This window comes from Mytilus edulis, chromosome 12, assembly GCF_963676685.1.
Source record: "Mytilus edulis chromosome 12, xbMytEdul2.2, whole genome shotgun sequence".
Classification (NCBI taxonomy): Eukaryota; Metazoa; Mollusca; class Bivalvia; order Mytilida; family Mytilidae; genus Mytilus; species Mytilus edulis.
The window spans coordinates 82,089,698-82,116,062 of record NC_092355.1 but is presented as its reverse complement, the minus strand read 5'-3'; the positions used below and the strand labels follow the sequence as shown (position 1 = coordinate 82,116,062).

The 26,365-nt window shown below is 31.4% G+C and overlaps 1 protein-coding gene across 1 annotated transcript in view; it reads right to left on the bottom strand.

Annotated features, from left to right (window-relative positions):
* Positions 1-1,466: 1,466 nt before the first annotated feature.
* Positions 1,467-26,365, bottom strand: part of LOC139499213 (uncharacterized) — a 327,861-nt gene continuing 302,962 nt past the window's right edge. Inside the window, exons 12-20 of the mRNA XM_071287890.1 lie at positions 20,584-20,655; positions 18,475-18,736; positions 13,756-14,214; positions 12,518-12,624; positions 10,049-11,284; positions 7,015-7,045; positions 5,849-6,132; positions 5,141-5,168; positions 1,467-1,854 (exon numbers count right to left, since the gene is read on the bottom strand). Coding sequence (XP_071143991.1) covers positions 1,550-1,854; positions 5,141-5,168; positions 5,849-6,132; positions 7,015-7,045; positions 10,049-11,284; positions 12,518-12,624; positions 13,756-14,214; positions 18,475-18,736; positions 20,584-20,655 — 2,784 coding nt within the window. The 3' untranslated portion in view covers positions 1,467-1,549. The remainder of the gene's footprint in view (positions 1,855-5,140; positions 5,169-5,848; positions 6,133-7,014; positions 7,046-10,048; positions 11,285-12,517; positions 12,625-13,755; positions 14,215-18,474; positions 18,737-20,583; positions 20,656-26,365) is intronic.

Here is a 26,365-nt window from a genome sequence, read left to right as displayed (position 1 = left end):
TTAACATAAAATAATTTTGCTATTCGATGTTTTTAACAAAAATGTAATTTCACATGGATAATGGCGGTATACAGGGTTAATTAATCAAAGACTTTGGATGGAATTTATTTTCAAATTCAATAAAAATAATAAGCTTGCAAACGAATCTATATCACAAGCAACATTGGTGTTTACATTTGTTTGCAGCCATTTGATATTTGGCAGTAAAGTATTGTGTTATTTCCTATAAATCACGGTTACCACTATATTTGGTCATTTATAGCCAGTAAAGAACTTACATTTGTACATAATATAAATGTAGGAAATTTATTTGCAAAGGGGAAGGGTGGATTTTATAATACAATGTAGTGAATTGTCATTTCTATCGATATGGATTAACCTCTCTGAACAGGATTGTTTGAAAGGGATTTTAAATTCTGAAAAAAGTCTGTGTTTCTTTTTACATTCTTTTAGCATTTGTAAACTCTGTCGTCTCTGATTGGATTACTGAAATTGGATAATTAAATCTTAATTTTCAAGAAAATAATATCCTTGAAAATGTAAATGCTTATAAATCTATGAAATGTATCATTCAAAGAGCATATATTTAACAAGTTCAACCCCTTCTACTTAATTCTCATGAAGCCCGAACTATATAAGGTCTTCACTTCTCTCTGTCTAACATGTAAAAACTACTTATAGGACGAAAAATTAAACATTTCCCCTTCAAATAAGGTGACAACATAAAAAGCCTGCATACATTTATCAACAAATTAGGAACAGTTGGTGACAAAGAGTGCAGTGCGTAGAGTTAAAAAGCCAAAATCATCAACTGAAAACATTGAACATAATACAAGCTATCCAGACAGAAATATATGCTTAAAAGTCATTAAATACAACTATAGTTGAATCAGTGCATATAGTTACTAAGAAACACTCTGAAACATGAACTCAACACTGGCCAATGCCCCATGAAATTTAGATGATAATTTATGCTGGATCATTATCATAACAGAAGTTGCAAGTTCGACAAAAAATGACGCCAATGGCAATCACCATTGTTTGCAGGAAATACGAAAATGAGTTAAAAATCTGAAATAGAGAATGAAAACAAGGAATGTGTGAAACAGGCACTAAACTGACCAATGAGCAGAAAACGGAATGTGTGAAACAGGCACTAAACCGACCATTGAGCCGAAAACAAGGAATGTGTGAAACAGGCACTAAACTGACCAATGAGCAGAAAACGGAATGTGTGAAACAGGCACTAAACCGACCATTGAGCCGAAAACAAGGAATGTGTGAAACAGGCACTAAACTGACCAATGAGGAGAAAACAGGGAATGTGTGAAACAGGCACTAAACCGACCAATGAGCAGAAAACAGGGAATGTGTGAAACAGGCACTAAACTGACCAATGAGCAGAAAACAGGGAATGTGTGAAACAGGCACTAAACCAACCATTGAGTAGAAAACATACCAAGGCCACCAATGGGTACAGTTTATCTAAGAAAAAGTATTATCCTTATCCTATATACTGATTACTTTTTTCCTACTTGAGCACACAATCTTATTCAACACAATATTTTTTCTTCACATAGTTGAATCCTTTCACTGCTTGAACACGTTTTAAAGCCACCATCAACCAGTATATTGTTGGTTTCTTCCCATCTGTCTTCATCCATTTCATAAGAAGATCATGTATTTGACCATCTAAATCCCTTTGGAAATTGTACAGAGTCTTACTGATGTCCACACTGGTAAGACCCAGTTCAATACCAAAGTGAACAACGCAGTCACCTATTAGGTTCTTTTGTGTCAAAGCTTTAATTACCTCTTCTGGTGGAACATCTTGAAGGCGACTGTGAGATTTTACTGAAAAGGTTAACAAAATAATTTTAAATACAAAATCAATTAATAATAGCATGAAAACTGTATATATAACTAATTATTATAGAGGAAACAAAAACAAATAAGAATGAATTAATTTCTCAACTTTTTTGATATATTAAGCATTACAACATATATTTTATACATGTTTGTTACTTTGATATAATATTTCTCATTAACAATTAAAATGGTAATACTTTAACTTGTAACAAATTAATTCGTGCAGAGCAGACTAAGTTTATGATATATACATGCATTAGTTTAAGAACTGGATAAACATTATTTTTCACAAGTCAATCATTGCATATGACTTTAACTTGTAAAAAATTAAATCATCATTTAATTAATTTCATGCTACCGAATTTTTTTCTCGGAAATTACCTCCACCAGGAACGACCACAGCGGACTATTTGAAAGTCATGTATGTATGGAAAAGAGGGGCGAAAGATACCGGAGGGATAGTCGTATGTATGGAAAAGAGGGGCGAAAGATACCGGAGGGACAGTCGTATGTATGGAAAAGAGGGGCGAAAGATACCGGAGGGACAGTCGTATGTATGGAAAAGAGGGGCGAAAGATACCGGAGGGACAGTCAAACTCATAGAGCGAAAAATAAACTGACAACGTCATGGCTAAAAATGAAAGAAGACAAACACACAAACAAATAGGACAAAACATAGAAAACTAAAGACTTAGCAACCAAACACAACTAAAAACCGGTTAATATAAACAACGTAACTACCCATAGCAACTCATTTTAAGGCTTAAACTGGACCACTTCTTCTGTCTGTTCTATAAATAAAGCTACATAACAAAAAAAGACAAAACCTAACTATGAAAACAGTTCGGGTTAATAAACTGACTAAGTTGAAAGGCTTCATGGTTTCTATGGACATACATGCTGCTAATGCTAGTTGAACTTCATATAAAATATCACTGGCGTATCATAACTAAAATCAATGCTAAGATATGCTACGCACATTTAGGTTCTTACTATAGTTGGTCCCTTTGTTTTGATACCGTTGCGTTTAAAAGTATACATGCTGAAAAGTTTCGCCTTCTTTACTAATCATTGATATTATGTTGAAAGTCCTTAATATAAAGCGTTATTACAAAAGAGGGACGAAAGATACCAAAGGGACAGTCAAACTCATAAATCTAAAACAAACTGACAACGCCATGGCTAAAAATGAAAAAGACAAACAGACATACAATAGTACACATGACACAACATAGAAAACCAAAGAATAAACAACATGAACCCCACCAAAAACTAGGGGTGATCTCAGGTGCTCCGGAAGGGTAAACAGATCCTGCTCCACATGTGGCACCCGTCGTGTTGCTTATGTACAACTGTCACGTAAACCATAAACATAACATTAACCAAAAAAAAACAACATTGACCAACGAACCATGACAATGAAATCAAGGTCAGATGACACCTCCCATTTGTACATGTTCACCTTACAGTCCTTCCATACATCGAATATACTAGACCTATTGCTTATAGTATCTAAGATATGGACTTGACCACCAATACTTAACCTTGTTAGCTGATCCATGAAATGAGGTCGAAGTGTAATGAACACTCTCTGTCGGGCATGCAGACCTTGCAAGGTATGTACTTACTAAATGAAGTTATCGTATTACTTACAATAAGAAAGACTTTAACATTACAAAAAATCTTTTTTTTATGTCATTGAACCATGAAAAGGAAGACCAGGACATTTGGCATGACTTGAAACTTCGTAACATGTGGCATCTATCTACTAAGTATGAAGCATTTAGGTCTTCCACCTTCTAAAATATAAAGCTTTTAAGTTTGAAGCCGCCGCCACCGTATCACTATCCCTATGTCGAGCTTTCTATTACAAAAGTCGGAGGCTGGACAAAAATTAGGAGAAAAATGTTTAAGAGAGGTTGACATATCTTCTTTTGGACTATTACATTGAAAAAAGAGAATGTAATATACTGATTTAGTATTCAATTTACATCATATGTATGTACTTTCGTCCTGGTATGACACACGTGAAGTAGGATCTGCTTGCTATTCCGGAACACCTGAGATCATCCCCAATTTTTGGAGGGGTTCGTGTTGCTTAGGTTAAGTCATTTGTACTATCATTTGTCTGTTTGTATTTTTCAATTTTATCCATGGCGTTGTCAGTTTATTTTCGATCTCTGAGTTTGACTGTCCTTCTGGTATCTTACGCCCCTCTTTTATACCTGGCTTCGGAATAACTGGCTCAAATATGTTACAATTGTTGTAACAAAATTCCCGTGCCACAAGTAGAGAAGGATCTACATACTCTTCTGGAGCACTTAAGCACAGCCCATTTTTTTCCATTTGTAGTCATTTATCTAAGAAATTTTTACAGACCTAATCACAGGTAGGCTGACCTTTATTGACCATTTAAAAATGACAGTACATATGTTGAATTTGTCTCAACCAAAATTATTTCCATGAATGTAACATCATCGAATTTCAACTAATATTAGCACACGTGTAACAGTAATTACTTAATTTTTCTGAGCATCTGAGATCATAATTTCTATGGATGTTTGTTTTTCTCTGTCTTAAGTCTTTATTTAAGGACTGTTTTTTGTCTTGTGGTTGAATTTCATTGTTAACCATGGCTTTTTTTAGTTTGTGTTAGACTTCCGTAAAGATACTTTTTACACTGTCCACATCTTATAATTTAACTCAATTCATCTTAAAATGTATCATGCAAACAATGCAAAAGTTTCAAAGTACATACACCATTACTAAGGATACGGATTACCATAGTACGTACACATATAAGTCCCCTTAAACTGACCTTGTCACTTTGTTACGACGGGAGAAAAAATATCAAACATTCAAACTCACCAACATGAAATACTATTGAATTGATATTTGTAATCATTCAAAGGCACTTGATCTCATTTAAATAAAAAAAAAGGATTAACATACCTTACTTTAGCATGTTTAGTGAAGGCTAAGTTATTAATAAAATTAAAGTTTAAAGACATTTATTTCAAATAAAAAAAAAATGATTTGAAATAGCGTCCTCTTGTACACTCATATGTAATACATGTTAAATAAAACCTTTAAAAAGTATTCGGCTTGCATTGGTATATATGCATGCATTTGTTCAATTATTTTTATCAGCCTTATCACTACAAGATCATTTTGATCATATGAATTTAAAAACATAAACCAACAACATTTATAGTTGTAAGTAAAGTCGTCATCTAGATAGTTCAATCAACAACGTTTAAATAAAACATACCCATCAAACTATGGTCCTCTCTCTGTACCTGAAATTAGTAATTTTTACAATTGTAATATGATATATACAATGAACTAGTTGTTACTTATTTTTGTAAATCAAAACAAGAAGTACGAGGCCAAATTGACAGCTAAATGTGTTGTCTGCATTATGAAAGCATTGGCTTAAGGTATTACATAGGAACAACATGAAATGACATTTTCCAATCAAGCAAGGACTTACTTCTGAATGATATATGAAAATTTAGGCCTCAATTTTTCTACCAATAGAAACGTAATAAGATTTAGAAATAATGGTTAAAAGTACCTTAAAATAATGAGCAGAAACGACAAAGTGCCATTTTATAATCAAGCAAGGCCATAACTCTTAAATAAAAAAATCAATCTTTATCGTCAATATCGACATATACCCCAATTATACTATCCATGTTCAACCCAAAAGCGATATCGTCAATATCGACACTCACCCCGATTCTATGATTCATGTTCAACCCAAAAGCTATATCGTCAATATCGACGTCACCCCAATTCTATAATTCATGCTCAACTCAAAATCTATATCGTCAATATCGACATTCACCCCAATTCTATTATCCATGTTCAACCCACAATCAGTAACCAAATTTATTCTGGAGAGAGTGTTAACGCCTCCCCCCCAAAAAAACAACCCCCAATTCTAATAATCAAAAGAGCAGTTGATTATACGTACCTTGCAAAGATAATGTTTTCTATCAATAGCTGTCAGTGCTCTCATCAATTCCTCAAATGTTGATATTGATTGGTCAATTTCTGCCTTATCCCTCCATTTAAACAACCCCATCAACATAAAATTCATTGGATTTGAGAAATAACAATGATTCAATTTTTCGTAATCAGCTGTGCTGATACCTAGATGAATCAAGAATTCACGAAACTCATCAATCCCCATTATTTGTGCTAAATGGACGAAATGATGATCATTTGGTTCTAGGAGGAGCATTTCTGAGCCAAGACCTTAAATAAAAGAATAATGACTGTTGCTAATATGATATGCCATGATGACTGACATCAGTATTTAGATTTGCTATCTAATTTTGTTATATACCAAAATGTCTATATCTTTATCTCATCTCATTTAATCCTCTCTATCTACTTTATATCTTCGTGTAAGACTTTTTTCATATCTATCAATCACAGCGGCAACATTTGGTTCATTGAACTCACAACATTTGACCCTCCTCATTGCAGTATTATACGGAGTATATACCAGTCGGTTGTAAATAAAAACAACATAGAAACTATCTTCAGGCAGAGAACATTTATTATTACATTAAAGTTACTTACATCAGAGTAAAACGCTCTTGAAAATGTATTTTAAAGAGTTGATTTTTTGTTAAAAACCATGTGTAGTTGAAACATACATGTCTGTTCTTTTAAAACATCACACATAAATCGTCCAGATAACAAAAGCACCAGTGAGTTGTAGGCTTTTAAGGTGTTGTTTTAAACTACCGATAAAGTAACCGGTTGGTTAATAGAGCAAACAATAAATCGATGACAATATGGTTATTCAAAATTATTACTACTGAAATGTATGTACCAATACAATATTTATTTTTTTAAATGTGGATTTGAAATACAATAATTGTTAGTTTAAAGAACGTTAAGAATGGTATTCGCCGCTTTTATATGCATTCTTTACAAATGATTTATTGTTCTGAAAGAATTCAATCAGTTAAATGTCAGATAATAAAAAAGATAAGATATTTTCGATTTTCAATTGTTTAAGTTATTGTAACGAGCCACAGTTATATGCATTATTTTACTAAAATCTGCGACATACTCCAAGTACTATTCATTGAAAAAAATATTATCAAAAATATTGTAATTTATTACCATTGCAGTTTTCGTCACAAGTCTCTTTATTCTGAAATGAAGAGATACATATATACATTAGGGATATCAGTAATGTTTTGCATGACTATTTTGTTGTTGACTATTTTACAGGACTGCTTCTTTAGATTTCTAATTTTGTGTTTTGGTTTTACTGTTATAATTTCACTTATCTTGCCACTGATGAGTTTATCAATTTTTTTTTTCGTTTTCGATAGTTTTCTAAAGATAATCAACCAATTTTGAAGCAATTTAATTTTTTTTACGTTGGACTCTAATATGCTATCTTTTCCAATATAACCAATGACAAGACGGGAGTTAGGTTAGTTATACTTTACTTTTTATAAAATCAGGAGCATGTAAAAGAAAAAATTAACCAAGTATAAATGTATCTTATTATTGTAACTTTTGATTTGTTCTCAATTCTCTGATGTGATGGTGGTTTATGTGTGATTTCTATACCAAACTCTGAGGAAAATTCAAAATTGAAAGTCCCTTATAAAATAGCAAAATCAACAGATAAAATACATAAAATGAATGTATAACAACTGTCATATTTCTGACTTGGTAAAGGCATTTTCTACAGATCTAGATTTTCTTCATATTTCGTTAAAGCAATCTAATAAGTGTTTGAAATTTGCTGAAATGTATTAACACATCAATCAATCTGTTTTACAAGATACATGTCAAATTCATTTTTCCAATTTATCCTCAATAAATTCAGTCTTATGCAGTCAGAAGATAAAGATAATAGTTATAAACTAGAGGCTCTAAAGAGCCTGTGTCGCTCACCTTGGTCTATGTGCATATTAAACAAAGGACACAAATGGATTCATGACAAAATTGTATTTTGGTGATGGTGATGTGTTTGAAGTTCTTACTTTACTGAACGATTTTGCTTCTTACAATTATATCTATAATGAACTTTGCCCATTAGTAACAGAGAACTATATTTGGTAAAAATTTACATAAATTTACCAAATTAATGAAAATTGTTAAAAATTGACTATAAAGGGCAATAACTCCTTAAGGGGTCAATTGACCATTTAGGTCATGTTGACTTATTTGTAGATCTTACTTTGCTGAACATTATTGCTGTTTATAGTTTATCGCTATCTATAATAGTATTCAAGATAACCAAAAACGGCAAAATTTCTTTAAAAATTACCAATTGGAGGGCAGCAACCCAACAACCAGTTGTCCAATTCATCTGAAAAATTCAGGGCAGATAAATATTGACTTGATTAACAATTTAACTTCTTGTCAGATTTGCTCTAGATGCTTTGGTTTCATAGTTATAAGCCAAAAACTGCATTTTACCCCTATGTTCTATTTTTAGCCGTGGCGGCCATCTTGGTTGAATGGCCAGGTCATCGGACACATTTTTCAAACTAGATACCCCAAAGATGATTGTGGCCTAGTAGTTTCAGTGGAGATTTGGTAAAAGATTACTTAGATTTATGAAAAATGGTTAAAGATTGACTATAAAGGGCAATAACTCCTAAAGGGGTCAACTGACCATTTTGGTCATATTGACTTATTTGTAGATCTTACTTTGCTGAACATTATTGCTGTTTACATTTATCTCTATCTATAATAATATTCAAGATAATAACCAAAAACAGCAAAATTTCCTCAAAATTACCAATTCAGGGGCAGCAACCCAACAACTGATTGACCGATTCATCTGAAAATTTCAGGGCAGATAGATCTTGACCTGATAAACCTTTTTATTTCATGTCAGATTTCCTCAAAATGCTTTGGTTTCAGAGTTATAAGCCAAAAACTGCATTTTACCCCCATGTTCTATTTTTAGCGGTGGTGGCCATCTTGGTTGGTTGACCAGGTCACGCCACACATTTTTTAAACTAAATACCCCAAAGATGATTGTGGCCAAGTTTGGATTAATTTGGCCCAGTAGTTTCAGAGGAGAAGATTTTTGTAAAAGATTACTTTAATTTACGAAAAATGGTTAAAAATTGACTATAAAGGGCAATAACTCCTAAACGGGTCAACTGACCATTTTGGTCATGTTGACTTATTTGTAGATCTTACTTTGCTGAACATTATTGCTGTTTACAGTTTATCTCTATCTATAATAATATTCAAGATAATAACCAAAAACAGCAAAATTTCCTCAAAATTACCAATTCAGGGGCAGCAACCCAACAACCGATTGATCTGAAAATTTCAGGGCAGATAGATCTTGACCTGATAAACAATTTTACCCCCATGTCAGATTTCCTCAAAATGCTTTGGTTTTTGAGTTATAAGCCAAAAACTGCATTTTACCCCTTTGTTCTATTTTTAGCCGTGGCGGCCATCTTGGTTGGTTGACCAGGTCACGCCACACATTTTTTAAACTAAATACCCCAAAGATGATTGTGGCCAAGTTTGGATTAATTTGGCCCAGTAGTTTCAGAGGAGAAGATTTTTGTAAAAGATTACTTTAATTAACGAAAAATGGTTAAAAATTGACTATAAAGGGCAATAACTCCTAAACGGGTTAACTGACCATTTTGGTCATGTTGACTTATTTGTAGATCTTACTTTGCTGAACATTATTGCTGTTTACAGTTTATCTCTATCTATAATAATATTCAAGATAATAACAAAAAACAGCAAAATTTCCTCAAAATTACCAATTCAGGGGCAGCAACCCAACATACGATTGACCGATTCATCTGAAAATTTCAGGGCAGATAGATCTTGACCTGATAAACATTTTTACCCCATGTCAGATTTGCTCTAAATGCTTTGGTTTTTGAGTTATAAGCCAAAAACTGCATTTTACCCCTATGTTCTATTTTTAGCCGTGGCGGCCATCTTGGTTGGTTGACCGGGTCACGCCACACATTTTTTAAACTAGATACCCCAATGATGATTGTGGCCAAGTTTGGTTTGATTTGGCCCAGTAGTTTCAGAGGAGAAGATTTTTGTAAAAGCTAACGCCGGACGACGACGGACGCCGGACGCAAAGTGATGAGAAAAGCTCACTTGGCCCTTTGGGCCAGGTGAGCTAAAAAGTGTCACTGACCTTATCAAAAACCCAGTTCAGAGAAATTTTGGTTTTATGTTCTATTCCATTCTTGCATATCCAAGACTTTCTTGTTTTAGCATCACATAATGGAAGTAAGCATGTTTCGCCTTTGCATACTTCTCCGACTTCTATTTCAAACAGATCTGACATTAAATGGTGACTTTGTTTACCAAAACAACGATGGTAAAACTGAAGAATTCGTTCAAGTGCCAAAGTTAGGCATTCCTGTGTTATTGTTGCTAGATCTGGTGATATGAGCTGCTTTGACTCGTCATTGATGAGGTATGCAAATATTCTCTGCCCTTTAACATGAATTTGAAGTTCATTTCTGTTGTCAGCATCCATAATTGCAGCTTGAAAATAAAGACAAAACCGAGAGTCGTCTACTTTCAGAGGCCAGATGCTAATAGCAGCCCCTATAAGCTTGAACGACAAAGCAGATGGAACTACTGTCTCCTTCAGATGATAAGCTATGCATAGTGTTTTGTCGTCTGTTGCATTTCTGCGCATTTTTTGTGGAATATTTTCCTTCACAATGCAGGGTACTAGAAAAGAATCTGCAGCAACTTCCGTTTCAGTGTATCTTTTAGGTTCTACAAGGATATCTAGATGGAGGAGGACTTGTACTATATATTCCTTTGTTTTGATATCGGTCAAAATTTCCTTGAAAGCTGGTTGTGACCAAAGAGTAAAAAGATCTGTCTTCTTTAGAACTCCAGTAGATGATAAATTTTCAAGTATGTCTCGAACAGGTCCTTTTTCTGGCCAAAACATTATGTCTGTAACGAAGGCTCTCAGGATATTGACCATTGCTGAAGGTTGAATGACAATGAAATCTCTTAAAGCAGGTTCATCGAAATACAACAGCTTTCCGATTGAGTGCTGAACAAGTAAGAAATCGTCTACTCTTCTTTCATTTAGAGCAAATTCATTATTAGATTTGTTTATCTCTAAAAGTCTCTTTTTTGTTATCAACTTTACTCCCTCCGCTCTCATATCAGATATCTGTAAATCAAGAGGCACCCAAACAATCGGCATTTGTTGTCCCCATGTTGACTGCTGAAAGGCGATATCAACTAATGTATCCTTCAAACGCTCAATATCTTGATCTACTGCATCGGTTGCATTTATGAAAAAGACATTGTCATACATGATATGCTCATGAAGCTTGTGTAAGGAAAATATTTTCCGCAGTTCTTCTTTGAATTTAAGCACCAGTTTCTTTTGCTCATCCTGTCAATCATAACAATGAAACGGTTAAAAAGTAAAGTCACAAAAATACTGAACTCGGAGGAAAATCCAATCGGAAAGTTCACATTCAAATGACAAAACACATAAAAACGGAGTGAACAAGAACCGTCATATTCCTGACTTGGTACAGGCATTTTCAAATGTAGAAAATGGTGGATTAAACCTGGTTGTATAGCGCTAATAGCACAAGAAAACAAAAATAAAAACGTAAGTAGGAAGTTTGCAATTACAAAAAAGCTTTTTATTTCTATACAAAAATCATTTGGAGAGGCCTTTCTTATAATTGCTAACATATTTCATAGAACCATTTGTAATCAACCGAAATATTTTGAAACACTGTTAAACAATAACAAAACCTATTTTTTTCAGATGACTCAAAATTTCCAGGTTAAGCTTTAAAAACGTACATTGTATCTGAGATTCTTGACCATGTAAATGTATTTTATCCTCTTGACTGCCAAGTTGGTTACTGCAAACTATTTTGAAGTGAATCCCATTTCTACTGTTTCCCACCGATATAACCAAAAAGTATCCCAAAACAGAAACCTTATTGTTTTATCAAAGTGGAAAAATTAAAGCGAGAATTCATTTCAATAACCATTACTTGATCGAACGACTAGGTTTTCAATGCAAAGTCATGATTTTCCAAACGATTTTTTCATTAGTGTTTTGTGTTTTCTTCCTAAACTGTTGACTCAACATTGATTCAGAGATTTATTATAGTTTTCCAGGGAGTGCTTACAAGCACTTATTTGACAATAACTTGTCCACTTATATCTATTTACAAAATTTTCAATGAAATACCAAACGCAAAATCTTCCGATCTTCAATAACAAGTAATTGAAAATTGTAGATCAGTGGATGAATAAGGTTTGTTTCCATTTGACATAGTTCATGTAGTTTAAGTGGCATTGACTTTAATATAAAATTATTACAGATAATCTTTTTTAAGACTCAAGAGCTACATATATGATTGCATAAAAAGGCTGTATTTGGTATATTAAAAGTACATTTAAGTCTTATTTAATATGACAAATATAGGTTGAGCCCTTTATTCAAACTTGGCCCTTGACAAAAAAGAATTAAGTTTAGTGTCTGATTGTTTCAATTGTTAAATATTTAAAAATATGGAGGGAGAAACAGTTTTGTCACTGAAATTTTGCATATGTGTTTTGAAAAGTAAGATGGGAAAATGAATAATAAAGGCAGACATACCTCTGAGAAGCTATCACTATGAGTGGCCGCAAACAAAATTCTTGGCATTTTATCTTCAGTTTTGTTACAGTAGGTCAATACAGAGTTAATCCAATGCTCCAGAACAGCTACAAAAGTATAATAAAGAAGGCATTTTATCTTCAGTTTTGTTACAGTAGGTCAATACAGAGTTAATCCAATGCTCCAGAACAGCTACAAAAGTATAATAAAGAAGGCATTTTATCTTCAGTTTCGTTACAGTAGGTCAATACAGAATTAATCCAATGCTCCAAAACAGCTACAAAAGTATAATAAAGAAGACATTTTATCTTCAGTTTTGTTACAGTAGGTCAATACAGAGTTAATCCAATGCTCCAGAATAGCTACAACAGTAAACCAAGTAATAAAATGTTTCCAAAAGATTCACTTTATTTCAAATTGCTTGAATTTTCATGATTAACAGTACAGAGGTTTTCTAAACCTATTTCCTGATTTTTCTGCAGACTTCTCAATAATATATTTTATCATGATGGATATATATAACTGTATAAAGCTTGCAATTTTAGCCATGATTACATTGATTCAAATTCATGTTACTTTTCTTCTCTTAAAAACTAATCAAATAATTGGTTAACTATAGTATTGAAATACAAATATTATTGATGACTGCAGAAGCGCTTTATTCTTAAAATAACATTTTGCTTATCATTCTGGATACAATACATTTGTTTCATATAGTTTGAAATTTGACTTAAAATAGCACAAATAAATTAAATGATTTTTCTTGTTTTGTAATGTCTTAGGATGGAAATATTTTACAGCCTTTCGCATTAAACTTTTGATTATTATCACTGTTTCATTTCTGTAGATCGATTATTATCTGAAAGCAGTGGAATAAATGGTTAAACTGTCTGAATTATTCTTCTCATCTCCTTTTAATTTGCTAGACACAATCTAGCTACTCTAAGACTGAAGAATTTGGACTAGGAATCATGATTGACAACACTGTTGACAATATATCAATCGTGACTGCGAAAAGTGTGAATAAAACTCATTTAATAAAAGTTTTATGAACTCCGTGTTTCTGTATTGTAAATGTTATAGATTCTCGATCTCCTATATTGGCCCTTCCGTATCTTGTTTAATACAACTTACTTCGAATCTATATCAGGGTCAATACAGAAACGTTCAATTAAATACATTACATTATAATCTCTTAGAGTATTTCAAAATCCAATTGTCTATTCAAAGCGACTTACATGCTGCAGTAACATCTCCTTGCGGATATTCTTCTAATTCTGTATAAAGGCCTTTACGTCCATCAAACATCAGAATGAACGTTCCCCTGTGCTGGATAAATAACTGATGGGTCATATCAAATGATTTTTGTCCACCAAAATCGACCAGATCTGATGGTGCTATATTCATGATATTTGTACCTTTCTTAATCTTTTCCAATAAGTCATCTTGAATGGAATAAGCAGTATGGATTGGTGGTTCCTTGAAGTCTTTTGATGTCTCCTGATTGGATTTCGATGACATGTGTTCCTGGTTTGAAGGACCCAGATTTATATTCGATAGATTTAATTGATTTCCCTTTGTTTTAACATTAGACTTTGGATCACCTGGATTTTTTTCTATACTCTCACCTTGCAGACTTGGTTGTTTCTTTAATTCTGGATTCCCAAGAAGTAGTTTTGCTAAAACATCACCACTACCTAACAAGGTTAAATATAAAAGGAAGAGGCATGAGAAAAGCAATAATTTGACCCTGGACATTTAAAAATAAATAGATGTCAACCTATTCTTGAAAGCCTTACAAAATTATTTTATTTTAATGACACCTAGATATTAGAATAACTGAGTTCAAATTTCCACTGTGTTGCACATAATGTATCTATTCAAGGGAATTTTGGATCCTCAATGCTCTTCAACTTTGTACTTGTTTGGCTTTATAACTATTTTGATATAAGCGTCACTGATGAGTCTTATGTCGACGAAACACGCGACTGGTGTACTCAATTTTAATCCTGGATCTTATTTACACCACTGGGTCGATGCCACTACTGACCGACGTTTCCTCCCCAAGAGTATCGCCTGCCCAGTAGTCAACACTTCGGTTTTGATGTTCCGGAACATATGAGTATTTTAACCATATGTGAATGGTCAAGTCCATATGCGTATAATGATATGGTCCGACCATACGCATATGTTCCAGAGATGGGTCTGATTACTTTCGATGTAATTGATTAAATTACAATTACTTTGTCATTTGTACGATTAAATTAAATTAATGATTACATCATTTCTGAAAGTATCTGATTAAATTAATGATTACATTGGCAAAGTAATCATGATTACATCTGATTACAATGAATTTAAAAACAAAACATTTTGAATGATGTGAATGAATAAACGTTCAATATAACTATAGCATTTTTGAGAAAGTATTTTATTTGGTTCAATTATAAAATGATAACTTCAAATTAAACTTCATTTATTTAAATAAACACCAAATTTCACTACATATATATACATTACACTTTATCACCAATGATCTCTGGATTATTTTGAATTAAATTTAATAACGATATTTCATAATCAAGAGTTTTTTTGTTTGTCTTCTGACCTCTTTATAATTTATATGTATTCCAAGTTGCAGTTTATGGAAGTTTAAATGTGGATGAAATAAAGTTACCAGTTAATACAATGTTAAATTGTAATAGAAATGCTTAATCAAATTGTAAACAATATGTAAGTACTAAAAATCATTGCATTTTACATGTCCAGTCCAAATACAAAAACAATTAAACAACATATTTGTCCAACTTTTAATTTAGTTTGTGCTAATTAGATAAATTTTCATGTCTGATTTATCTTTTATCATATATATTTCCCTACAGCTATACTCAATTGGTAATTGCAATAAAAACAAACATTAATTAGTCTCCTACCTGTCAATTCAAAATCACAAAAATTAACAAAAGATTATAATTCAGGGTTAAAAAAAAGTATTACTTGAATATATAACAGTTATTATCAAATATTAATATGAAGACCATTATAAAACGATGAATATACATGTATGTACAATATCTTTTACCAAAAAGGTATATAATTGTATTATATGTCTCTGCTTAGGCTAATGATGACTTTTCAATGCTGTTACTTTATTTTTTACTGAAGTAGACATGCTTGAAGTAACCAAACCATTTTAGTATGTTTAAAATTTATCATATATATGAATAACAAAGAGGTTCATTTAATGACCAAAAACACAATTTTAGATTTTTTCCATTGTAATCAGAATGTAATCAAAAAGTAATCCTGATTACAGGGTATTTTGAAAAGTAATTGATTAAATTAAATAACATGTAATCAGATTTTTGGCTGATTAATGATTACACTGATTACTTGAAAAATAGTAATCAATTACAGCTGATTAACGATTACAATTACAATTACCCCAAGTTTGATATGTTCCAACCGTACTTGTATGATCAGACTATATTAGTATATACTTGTTGGTTTATTCACGGGTTGGACCATATGAAATTTTAGCCATACAGGCATTATTTTTTTTCAAATATGCATTGGTATACATATTTGTTTAGGACCTAGCTAATGGACTCATCCGGGAGCAGGAGTTTATTGCTGTAATTAAGATCCGTTGGTGACCGTAGGCTATTGTCTGCTCTATGGTAGGGTTGTTGTCTTTTTGACACATTCCAAATTTCCATTCTCAATTTTATAAGAAACGTTTCAATAATACAATTTACTTTATCTAAAAAATAAACCAATGAGATTCACATGAAAATGTATATTATAATGCAAAGGCAACATAACACGGTGACCAAATATTGAAGCCACAATTATTTTTCATCGCTAATTGTATCTTGCATTTAGGATGACATAAACTTCCACATGGTACTATAAAATTTTCTGCAGGTCTTGATTCTGCACGATCCTTTGCAGTTAAACCTTTTGCTTTTGAGTAAAAAAAAAAGCATTTTAAGGATATGTAGCAGCTTCGTGCCGTGGTACTTAGGTCCTGAGACATACATAACAGTCATTCGGAAATTTTGGAAATATCTCCCCAAGTCGACATATTGCCATTCAATTGTCATAACAAATCGGTAATGTATAAAGGGTGTTTACTATAGTGACTAGAGAGTAAAATAAATACATAAAACTGGTTAATTTTTATCATTATAATATAATATTCTGACCCTTGATATTGTCTTTTTATTGACGTGACAACCAGAAGGTTCATACCTTATGAAGAGATAAATGTTAACTGTAAACTTGTTGATTATCCTGACCATACGCGTACGGTCGGACCATATGAGTACTACGCGTATGGTCGGACCATATGCGTACTAGTATATACCAGTACAGTCATTACCATACGCGTATGGTCCAAATACTCATATGGTCCCGAATATTGAAATGAATATCAATTATGTGGTCATTTTTTTTCAAATTTCTCACAAAACTAAGGATTGTCTTTTTCCAGGCATAGATTACCTCAGCCATATTTGGCACAATTTTTTTGAAATTTGGATCTTAAATGCTCTTCAACTTTGTTCTTTCGACACTGATGAGTTTTACGTAGACAAAAAGCGCATGTGGCGTACTCAACTATTATCCTGATACCTTTGATAACTAATAAAGATGAAATTTGAAGGTAAAAAAAAAGCTTAAATTTAAGTTTGGTTAAATTTAGAGAGGTACATGTACATATAATTAAAATATTTAAATTTGACAGCAACAAAATAAACTACCAAAATAACCTAGCAATGTGTAAGATCAATAGATAATTAATAGATAATTAATATACATGTAGCTGTAGATTTTGCTGAGAATTCAAGTTGAGTTGAAAAAAATATAGAAAGACAATATAACAATCAAAACCAATCAAAACCAAGGAGTAAACAAAAGACTCATAAAACAAAAGGACATTTACATCAACAGTTATAAATAATAAATAAGAAACAACACGAACTCTACTAAAAACCGGGAGTGAATTTCCAGCACCGTATACAGCACCCGTCATGTTATTTCTTTGTTCAGTTCGGTAATGACCTAAGGTTACTATGACTGAGGATGAATATCAGATACGATTTCTGACACACTTTTCTCATAATGGCCAATCAGCTCATGATGGCGACCATAAAATTTCTCGAGTGATGACCTTAATTTGAGTGATTCATAGCCCTGTCTTAGCAACTTTTGAGAAAGTAGTATTCCTCGTTCAACAAAATCAACGTACTTTCAGCTAGCTCTAGAGTAACGTATCAATTGAGACACATATACTCTATATGCCGATGCTGGGGGATGTTGCTACACAGAAATGGAAAGTTGACTATAGGAAAATTAAATCCATCGCGTTTGTCATAAATTTTGGTATTCAACCTACCATCAGTAGTCATTTCGAGAAAAAAGGTCTAAATATGAAGCAGATTTATCTGTGTCTGTAGTATCTTTAATTTCAAGTTCACTTGGATATGTTAAATGTAAGTGATCACTGAATCTATTATTATTAAGAGACAGTACATCATCAATATACCGAAAGGTGAAATTAAAAGACTGGGCTTATTTCTTTTCTCCTTTCTGTACAAGCCCTTGGATAAATTCTGCTTCATAGGAGTATAAAAACAAATCTGCAAGTAGAGGGGCTCAATTGGTACCCATTGGGATTCCAATAGTTTGTTGGAAGAACAAACCTCCAAATTCAACAAAAATATTTAAACCGAGACGAGACATGTCAAGGCAGGACGAAAAAGGCCAAGACTGGTCGAGAACATATTTAGACTTTACCACAATTATTAAGTACCTAATTAGATTTATTAAGTAAAGTAGATACTAAAGTTCAGTACTGTCGATATTTTGTCAAGTCATTGATTGTCAATGAGCACAAAATATGGTCTTTTCAGACTGTGAGCAGATTGTTTAGTGGTAAAACATATAATACAGACCTTTTTCCAATGGAATCATCTTTCGTTGTTGTAAGTCGATGCCATTTCTTCCAAAATGAATAATTAGTCCATCAGTTGAAAACCACGTCTTTGGAATTTCCTCGCCAATAAGAATACTTGCAAGCGACGATTTTCCAATGTTACAAGGCCCAGACAAATAAACCCTGTTTTCATAGGAAGCAAATGTTCCGAGAGCTACAAGATCCTGGAAGTCATTTCTATTCAACTGTCTGAGTTTGGTCAAAATGGGATCTGTCATTTTCTATGTAATTAACAGAATTAGTCTATTAATTTATGTTTATCCTGGTCTTAAGTAACTACGATAAGTCAATATAAAAAAATTGTAGCTGTCTTATAATATTGTTTAACAAAGAAATAAAAATCACAATTTGCAAAGTACACTTTATTTATTTTAGATCTTCTTTGGTTATAAGGCTCTGAAACTATTACGATTTTTTAATACAACCTAGGTTTAGAACTTTTCGAATGCTTGTAATGACTGACATTTATTTATACGGGAACCAGTTATTATGTTCTGAATGTGAATAACCCATTCTCGGGTTTCCATTTATTTATTTTAGGAGTAAAGTCACTGTGGTTGTTAAATATTTTGTTTTATTTCTGTCATTTTCAATTGATATGGTTAAGTAATTTGGGTAAACCAAAAGGTGGCAACTCTATCAGGCAAAGTTAACAATTTCAGGCTTTTTTTTCGCTGTCAATTCAAACGTTTTTATTTCCACATTTTCACACATTTTGTTGTTTTGGGTTTTCACAACTTTAAGTAGTAGTCTATAAAGTATACAATGAGTGGTGTGAAAAGAAAATACTATCAAATAATAAAAATTAACATCATAAAACTTAAATACTAATAACATTGTTTGTACATTGACTTTATTATTGATTATGTCCCTTGTGGAAATCCATAAAACATTTTTTTTTTTAAATATATGTACTTTGTTTATACAGAATCATGTTTAAGAACAACTGAAGAATTTATTGTAAAGATTAATTAGAAGATAACTGCATTGTAGTGATAAGTTTGGCTTACGTAAAACGAAGATTTTACAAATTGAGGTTACCTAGCGACGCGTTATACAATACAGTTATCTCCATTCTATTTCAGCAAATGAAAATAAGTACCATTTTGAATAAATTTTTTGGCGTAAAATGATGTAAATGGAAAAGTCTGTGAAACTAGTGCATTGACTTTAGCAACTAAACAATGTGATGTCATATGAATATCCACGATGTCCAACATACAACTCTAGAGGTATTTATACATTTCGTACGCTTCATAATGATTCCAACGTTGATAAAAAGAACATTTGCAAGCTCAAAATGTATCTTTCGTGATTATTTTGTGAGATTTAACATACATGTACCAAAAAATCTTAATTCAAAATGGCTTTCTTAGTTACAGACTAGTAGAACGTGGAGTTTACCCCTTCAAAATATTTGTCAACGTCCAATGAAAACTCTCTTTAAAAACGAATTGCATTAGAATGTTATTAACCGTTTGTGAAGATGAGCTTTGCTGAGCTTTTACGGGTCCTATTGATTTTTATTTGCTTAAATGTTTAAGATGTTTTGCTTTCAGAAGTTGAAGTCTCTTTCTAACCTGATTAAGGAAGATCAGAAATATATCTTTGACAAATTGAAAACAGTATCATGTTGTTGTATGAAGGTCTTATAGAAAATGTGTTTATTATTCATAAAGCTGGGACGGAATCCGACTTAAAAGGGTGTGAACCAGTTAATGCATATTATATTTCTATATAGGATTAAATCTAGAAAGAGGTTACCACATTGTCATCGCAATGTCAATAGCAACTGTATGGTGACTACAGGACCCACAGATACCTCAAATATCATAAAAAAAATATTGTACTTCATAATTTTACTTTTGTAATGAGAAATTTTTACTTTTGTAATGAGAAATTTTAACTATCAGATGTAAAGAAAAGTTTACCCTTCTGGTTAACCTTACATGGTTTTATGTGTTTTACCTTTTTGGTGGTATTCTGTTTTTCAGCTTTTACATTTATTTAATTATTTTATATCAAACTATTTAAAGTGTAAGCATTTGCATTTTAACACTTTAATTACTTCTAAGTATTCCATCACTTCTTTACATTGCCTCTTTTTTCTTGCTGCTGCTAGATCGTATGGAGTCTTACCCTGAAATACAGACACATTTGTATATTGCTTTCGTCTGCTAATTACAAAGAAGACTTTTGTAGCACATATTTTACAATTAGTAGCAGCTGAGTGATGTTGTATTTCATCTTAACAATGCTAACAAGATTATATTCCTACATTAAATATAACTGATTAGACAACATTCAGATTATTTTTCAAAATTTTTTCAAGACTTTAAATTGGCTCTTATATATATAAGCTCCATCTGTCATCGTTTGATTTTTGTAATTTTCTTCGCAGTTTGAAGATTCTAAATACGTTTATATGCATGTCTTTACGAGGGGTTGGGTTTTTTTTTGGTGTCTTCATTTCAAACTATTCATTTGTCTATTTATTTTACTAATTATTCCCAGTTCATTAAATTTTACAAGCCTATTATTTTTTATTCTTTATATTGTTGCACCCCATCATTTTCCATTCTTCATATTGTTGAACCCTATCATTTTTTATTCTTTATACTGTTGCACCTATCATTCTCTATTCTTTATATTGTTACACCCTATCATTCTCTATTCTTTATATTGTTGTACCCTATCATTCCCTATTCTTTATATTGTTACACCCTATCATTCTCTATTCTTTATATTGTTGTACCCTATCATTCTCTATTCTTTATATTGTTGTACCCTATCATTCTCTATTCTTTATATTGTTACACCCTATCATTCTCTATTCTTTATATTGTTACACCCTATCATTCTCTATTCTTTATATTGTTGTACCATATCATTATCTATTCTTTACATTGTTACACCCTATCATTCTCTATTCTTTATATTGTTGTACCCTATCATTTTCTATTTTTTATACTGTTGTACCGTATCATTCTCTATTCTTTATATTGTTGTGCCCTATCATTCTCTATTCTTTATATTGTTGTACCCTATCATTTTCTATTTTTTATACTGTTGCACCCTATCATTCCCTATTCTTTATATTGTTGCTCCCTATCATTCTCTATTCTTTATATTGTTGTACCCTATCATTCTCTATTCTTTATATTGTTGTATCCTATCATTCTCTATTCTTTATATTGTTGTAACCTATCATTCTCTATTCTTTATATTGTTACACCCTATCATTCTCTATTCTTTATATTGTTACACCCTATCATTCTCTATTCTTTATATTGTTGTACCCTCTTATTTTTTCTGTTCTTTATATTGTTGCACCCTATTATTTTCTATTCTTTTTATAGTTGCACCTTAACAATTTTTGATCTTTACATTGTTGCACCCTATCATTTTCTATTCTTTATATTGTTGCACCCTATTATTTTATATACTTTATATTGCTGCACACTATCATTGTCTATTCTTTATATTTTTGCATCCAATTATTTTTATTGCACTCTTTCATTTTATATTCTTTACATTGTTGCAATTTATCCTTTTCTATTTGACTTTTCATTTTCACTACCGGTTTTTAGTGGAGTTCGTGTTGTTTCTTTATTATTATTCATAACTTGGATTTGTGAGTCTTTGTTTACTCCTTTGTTTTGATTGTCATCGTTATTGTCTTTTTCTATTCTTTATATTGTTGCACCCTATTTTTTCTATTCTGTATATTGTTGCACCCTATCATTTTATATTCTTTATATTGTTGCACCCTATCATTCTCTATTCTTTATATTGTTGCACCCTATCATTCTCTATTCTTTATATTGTTGTACCCTATCATTCCCTATTCTTTATATTGTTGCTCCCTATCATTCTCTATTCTTTATATTGTTGTACCCTATCATTCTCTATTCTTTATATTGTTGTACCCTATCATTCTCTATTCTTAATATTGTTGTAACCTATCATTCTCTATTCTTTATATTGTTACACCCTATCATTCTCTATTCTTTATATTGTTACACCCTATCATTCTCTATTCTTTATATTGTTACACCCTATCATTCTCTATTCTTTATATTGTTGCACCCTACCATTCTCTATTGTTTATATTGTGGTACCCTATCATTGTCTATTGTTTATATTGTTACACCCTATCATTCTCTATTCTTTATATTGTTACACCCTATCATTCTCTATTCTTTATATTGTTGCACCCTACCATTCTCTCTTGTTTATATTGTTGTACCCTATCATTGTCTATTCTTTATATTGTTGTACCCTATCATTCTCTATTCTTTATATTGTTGTACCCTATCATTCTCTATTCTTTATATTGTTGTACCCTATCATTCCCTATTCCTTATATTGTTACACCCTATCATTCTCTATTCTTTATATTGTTACACCCTATCATTCTCTATTCTTTATATTGTTGCACCCTATCATTCTCTATTCTTTATATTGTTGTACCCTATCATTCCCTATTCTTTATATTGTTGTACCTTATCATTATCTATTCTTTATATTGTTATAACCTGTCATTATCTATTCTTTATATTGTTTTACCCTATCATTATCTATTCTTTATATTGTTGTACCCTATCATTCATTATTCTTTATATTGTTGTACCCTATCATTCTCTATTCTTTATATTGTTACACCCTATCATTCTCTATTCTTTATATTGTTGTATCCTATCATTCCCTATTCTTTATATTGTTGTACCCTTTCATTCTCTATTCTTTATATTGTTGTATCCTATCATTCCCTATTCTTTATATTGTTGTACCCTATCATTCTCTATTCTTTATATTGTTTTACCCTATCATTATCTATTCTTTATATTGTTGTACAATATCATTATCTATTCTTTATATTGTTGTACCCTATCATTCTCTATTCTTTATATTGTTGCACCCTATCATTCTCTATTCTTTATATTGTTGTACCCTATCATTCCCTATTCTTTATATTGTTGCTCCCTATCATTCTCTATTCTTTATATTGTTGTACCCTATCATTGTCTATTCTTTATATTGTTACACCCTATCATTCTCTATTCTTTATATTGTTACACCCTATCATTTTCTATTCTTTATATTGTTGCACCCTACCATTCTCTATTGTTTATATTGTTGTACCCTATCATTGTCTATTCTTTATATTGTTACACCTATCATTCTCTATTCTTTATATTGTTGTACCCTATCATTCTTTATTCTTTATATTGTTGTACCCTATCATTTTTTATTCTTTAACTTGTTGTACCCTATCATTCCCCATTCCTTATATTGTTTCACCCTATCATTCTCTATTCTTTATATTGTTACACCCTATCATCTATTCTTTATATTGTTGTACCCTATCATTCTCTATTCTTTACATTGTTACACCCTATCACTCTCTATTCTTTATATTGTTGCACCCTATCATTCTCTATTCTTTATATTGTTGTACCCTATCATTGTCTATTCTTTATATTGTTGTACCCTATAATTGTCTATTCTTTATATTGTTATAACCTATCATTCTCTATTCTTTACATTGTTACACCCTATCATTCTCTATTCTTTATATTGTTATACCCTATCATTCTCTATTCTTTATATTGTTACACCCTATCATTCTCTATTCTTTATATTGTTGCACCCTACCATTCTCTATTGTTTATATTGCTGTACCCTATCATTGTCTATTATTTATATTGTTACACCCTATCATTCTCTATTCTTTATATTGTTACACCCTATCATTCTCTATTCTTTATATTGTTGCACCCTACCATTCTCTATTGTTTATATTGTTGTACCCTATCATTGTCTATTCTTTATATTGTTACACCCTATCATTCTCTATTCTTTATATTGTTACACCCTATCATTTTCTATTCTTTATATTGTTGCACCCTACCATTCTCTATTGTTTATATTGTTGTACCCTATCATTGTCTATTCTTTATATTGTTACACCCTATCATTCTCTATTCTTTATATTGTTGTACCCTATCATTCTTTATTCTTTATATTGTTGTACCCTATCATTTTCTATTCTTTATATTGTTGTACCCTATCATTCCCCATTCCTTATATTGTTTCACCCTATCATTCTCTATTCTTTATATTGTTACACCCTATCATCTATTCTTTATATTGTTGTACCCTATCATTCTCTATTCTTTACATTGTTACACCCTATCACTCTCTATTCTTTATATTGTTGTACCCTATCATTATCTATTCTTTATATTGATACACCCTATCATTCCTATCATTGTCTATTCTTTATATTGTTGTACCCTATAATTGTCTATTCTTTATATTGTTATAACCTATCATTCTCTATTCTTTACATTGTTACACCCTATCATTCTCTATTCTTTATATTGTTGTACCCTATCATTATCTATTCTTTATATTGATACACCCTATCATTCCTATCATTGTCTATTCTTTATATTGTTGTAACGTATCATTCTCTATTCTTTACATTGTTACACCCTATCATTCTCTATTCTTTATATTGTTGTACCCTATCATTATCTATTCTTTATATTGTTACACCCTATCATTCTCTATTCTTTATATTGTTGCACCCTATCATTCTCTATTATTTATATTGTTGTACTCTATCATTCTCTATTCTTTATATTGTTGTACCCTATCATTCTATAATCTTTATATTGTTGTACCCTACCATTCTCTATTCTTTATATTGTTACACCCTATCATTATCTATTCTTTATATTTTTACACCCTATCATTCTCTATTCTTTATATTGTTGTACCCTATCATTCTCTATTCTTTACATTGTTACACCCTATCATTCTCTATTCTTTATATTGTTGTACCCTATCATTCTCTATTCTTTATATTGTTACACCCTATCATTATATATTCTTTATATTGTTGTACCCTATCATTCTCTATTCTTTATATTGTTACACCCTATCATTATCTATTCTTTATATTGTTGTACCATATCATCTATTCTTTATATTGTTACACCCTATCATTCTCTATTGTTTATATTGTTACACCCTATCATTCTCTATTCTTTATATTGTTACACCCTATCATTATCTATTCTTTATAATGTTGTATCCAATCATTCTCTATTCTTTATATTGTTGTACCCTATCATTCTTTATTCTTTATATTGTTGTACCCTATCATTCTCTATTCTTTATATTGTTGTACCGTATCATTCTCTATTCTTTATATTGTTACACCCTATCATTCTCTAGTCTTTATATTGTTACACCCTATCATTCTCTATTCTTTATATTGTTGTACCCTATCATTCTCTATTCTTTATATTGTTTTACCCTATCATTCTCTATTCTTTATATTGTTGTACCCTATCATTGTCTATTCTTTATATTGTTACACCCTATCATTCTCTATTCTTTATATTGTTGTACCGTATCATTCTCTATTCTTTATATTGTTTTACCCTATCATTTCTATTCTTTATATTGTTGCATCCTATCATTTCTATTCTTTATATTGTTACACCCTATCATTCTCTATTCTTTATATTGTTGTACCCTATCATTCTCTATTGTTTATATTGTTACACCCTATCATTCTCTATTCTTTATATTGTTGTACCCTATCATTCTCTATTGTTTATATTGTTACACCCTATCATTCTCTATTCTTTATATTGTTACACCCTATCATTCTCTATTCTTTATATTGTTACACCCTATCATTTTCTATTCTTTATATTGTTGCACCCTACCATTCTCTATTGTTTATATTGTTGTACCCTATCATTGTCTATTCTTTATATTGTTACACCCTATCATTCTCTATTCTTTATATTGTTGTACCCTATCATTCT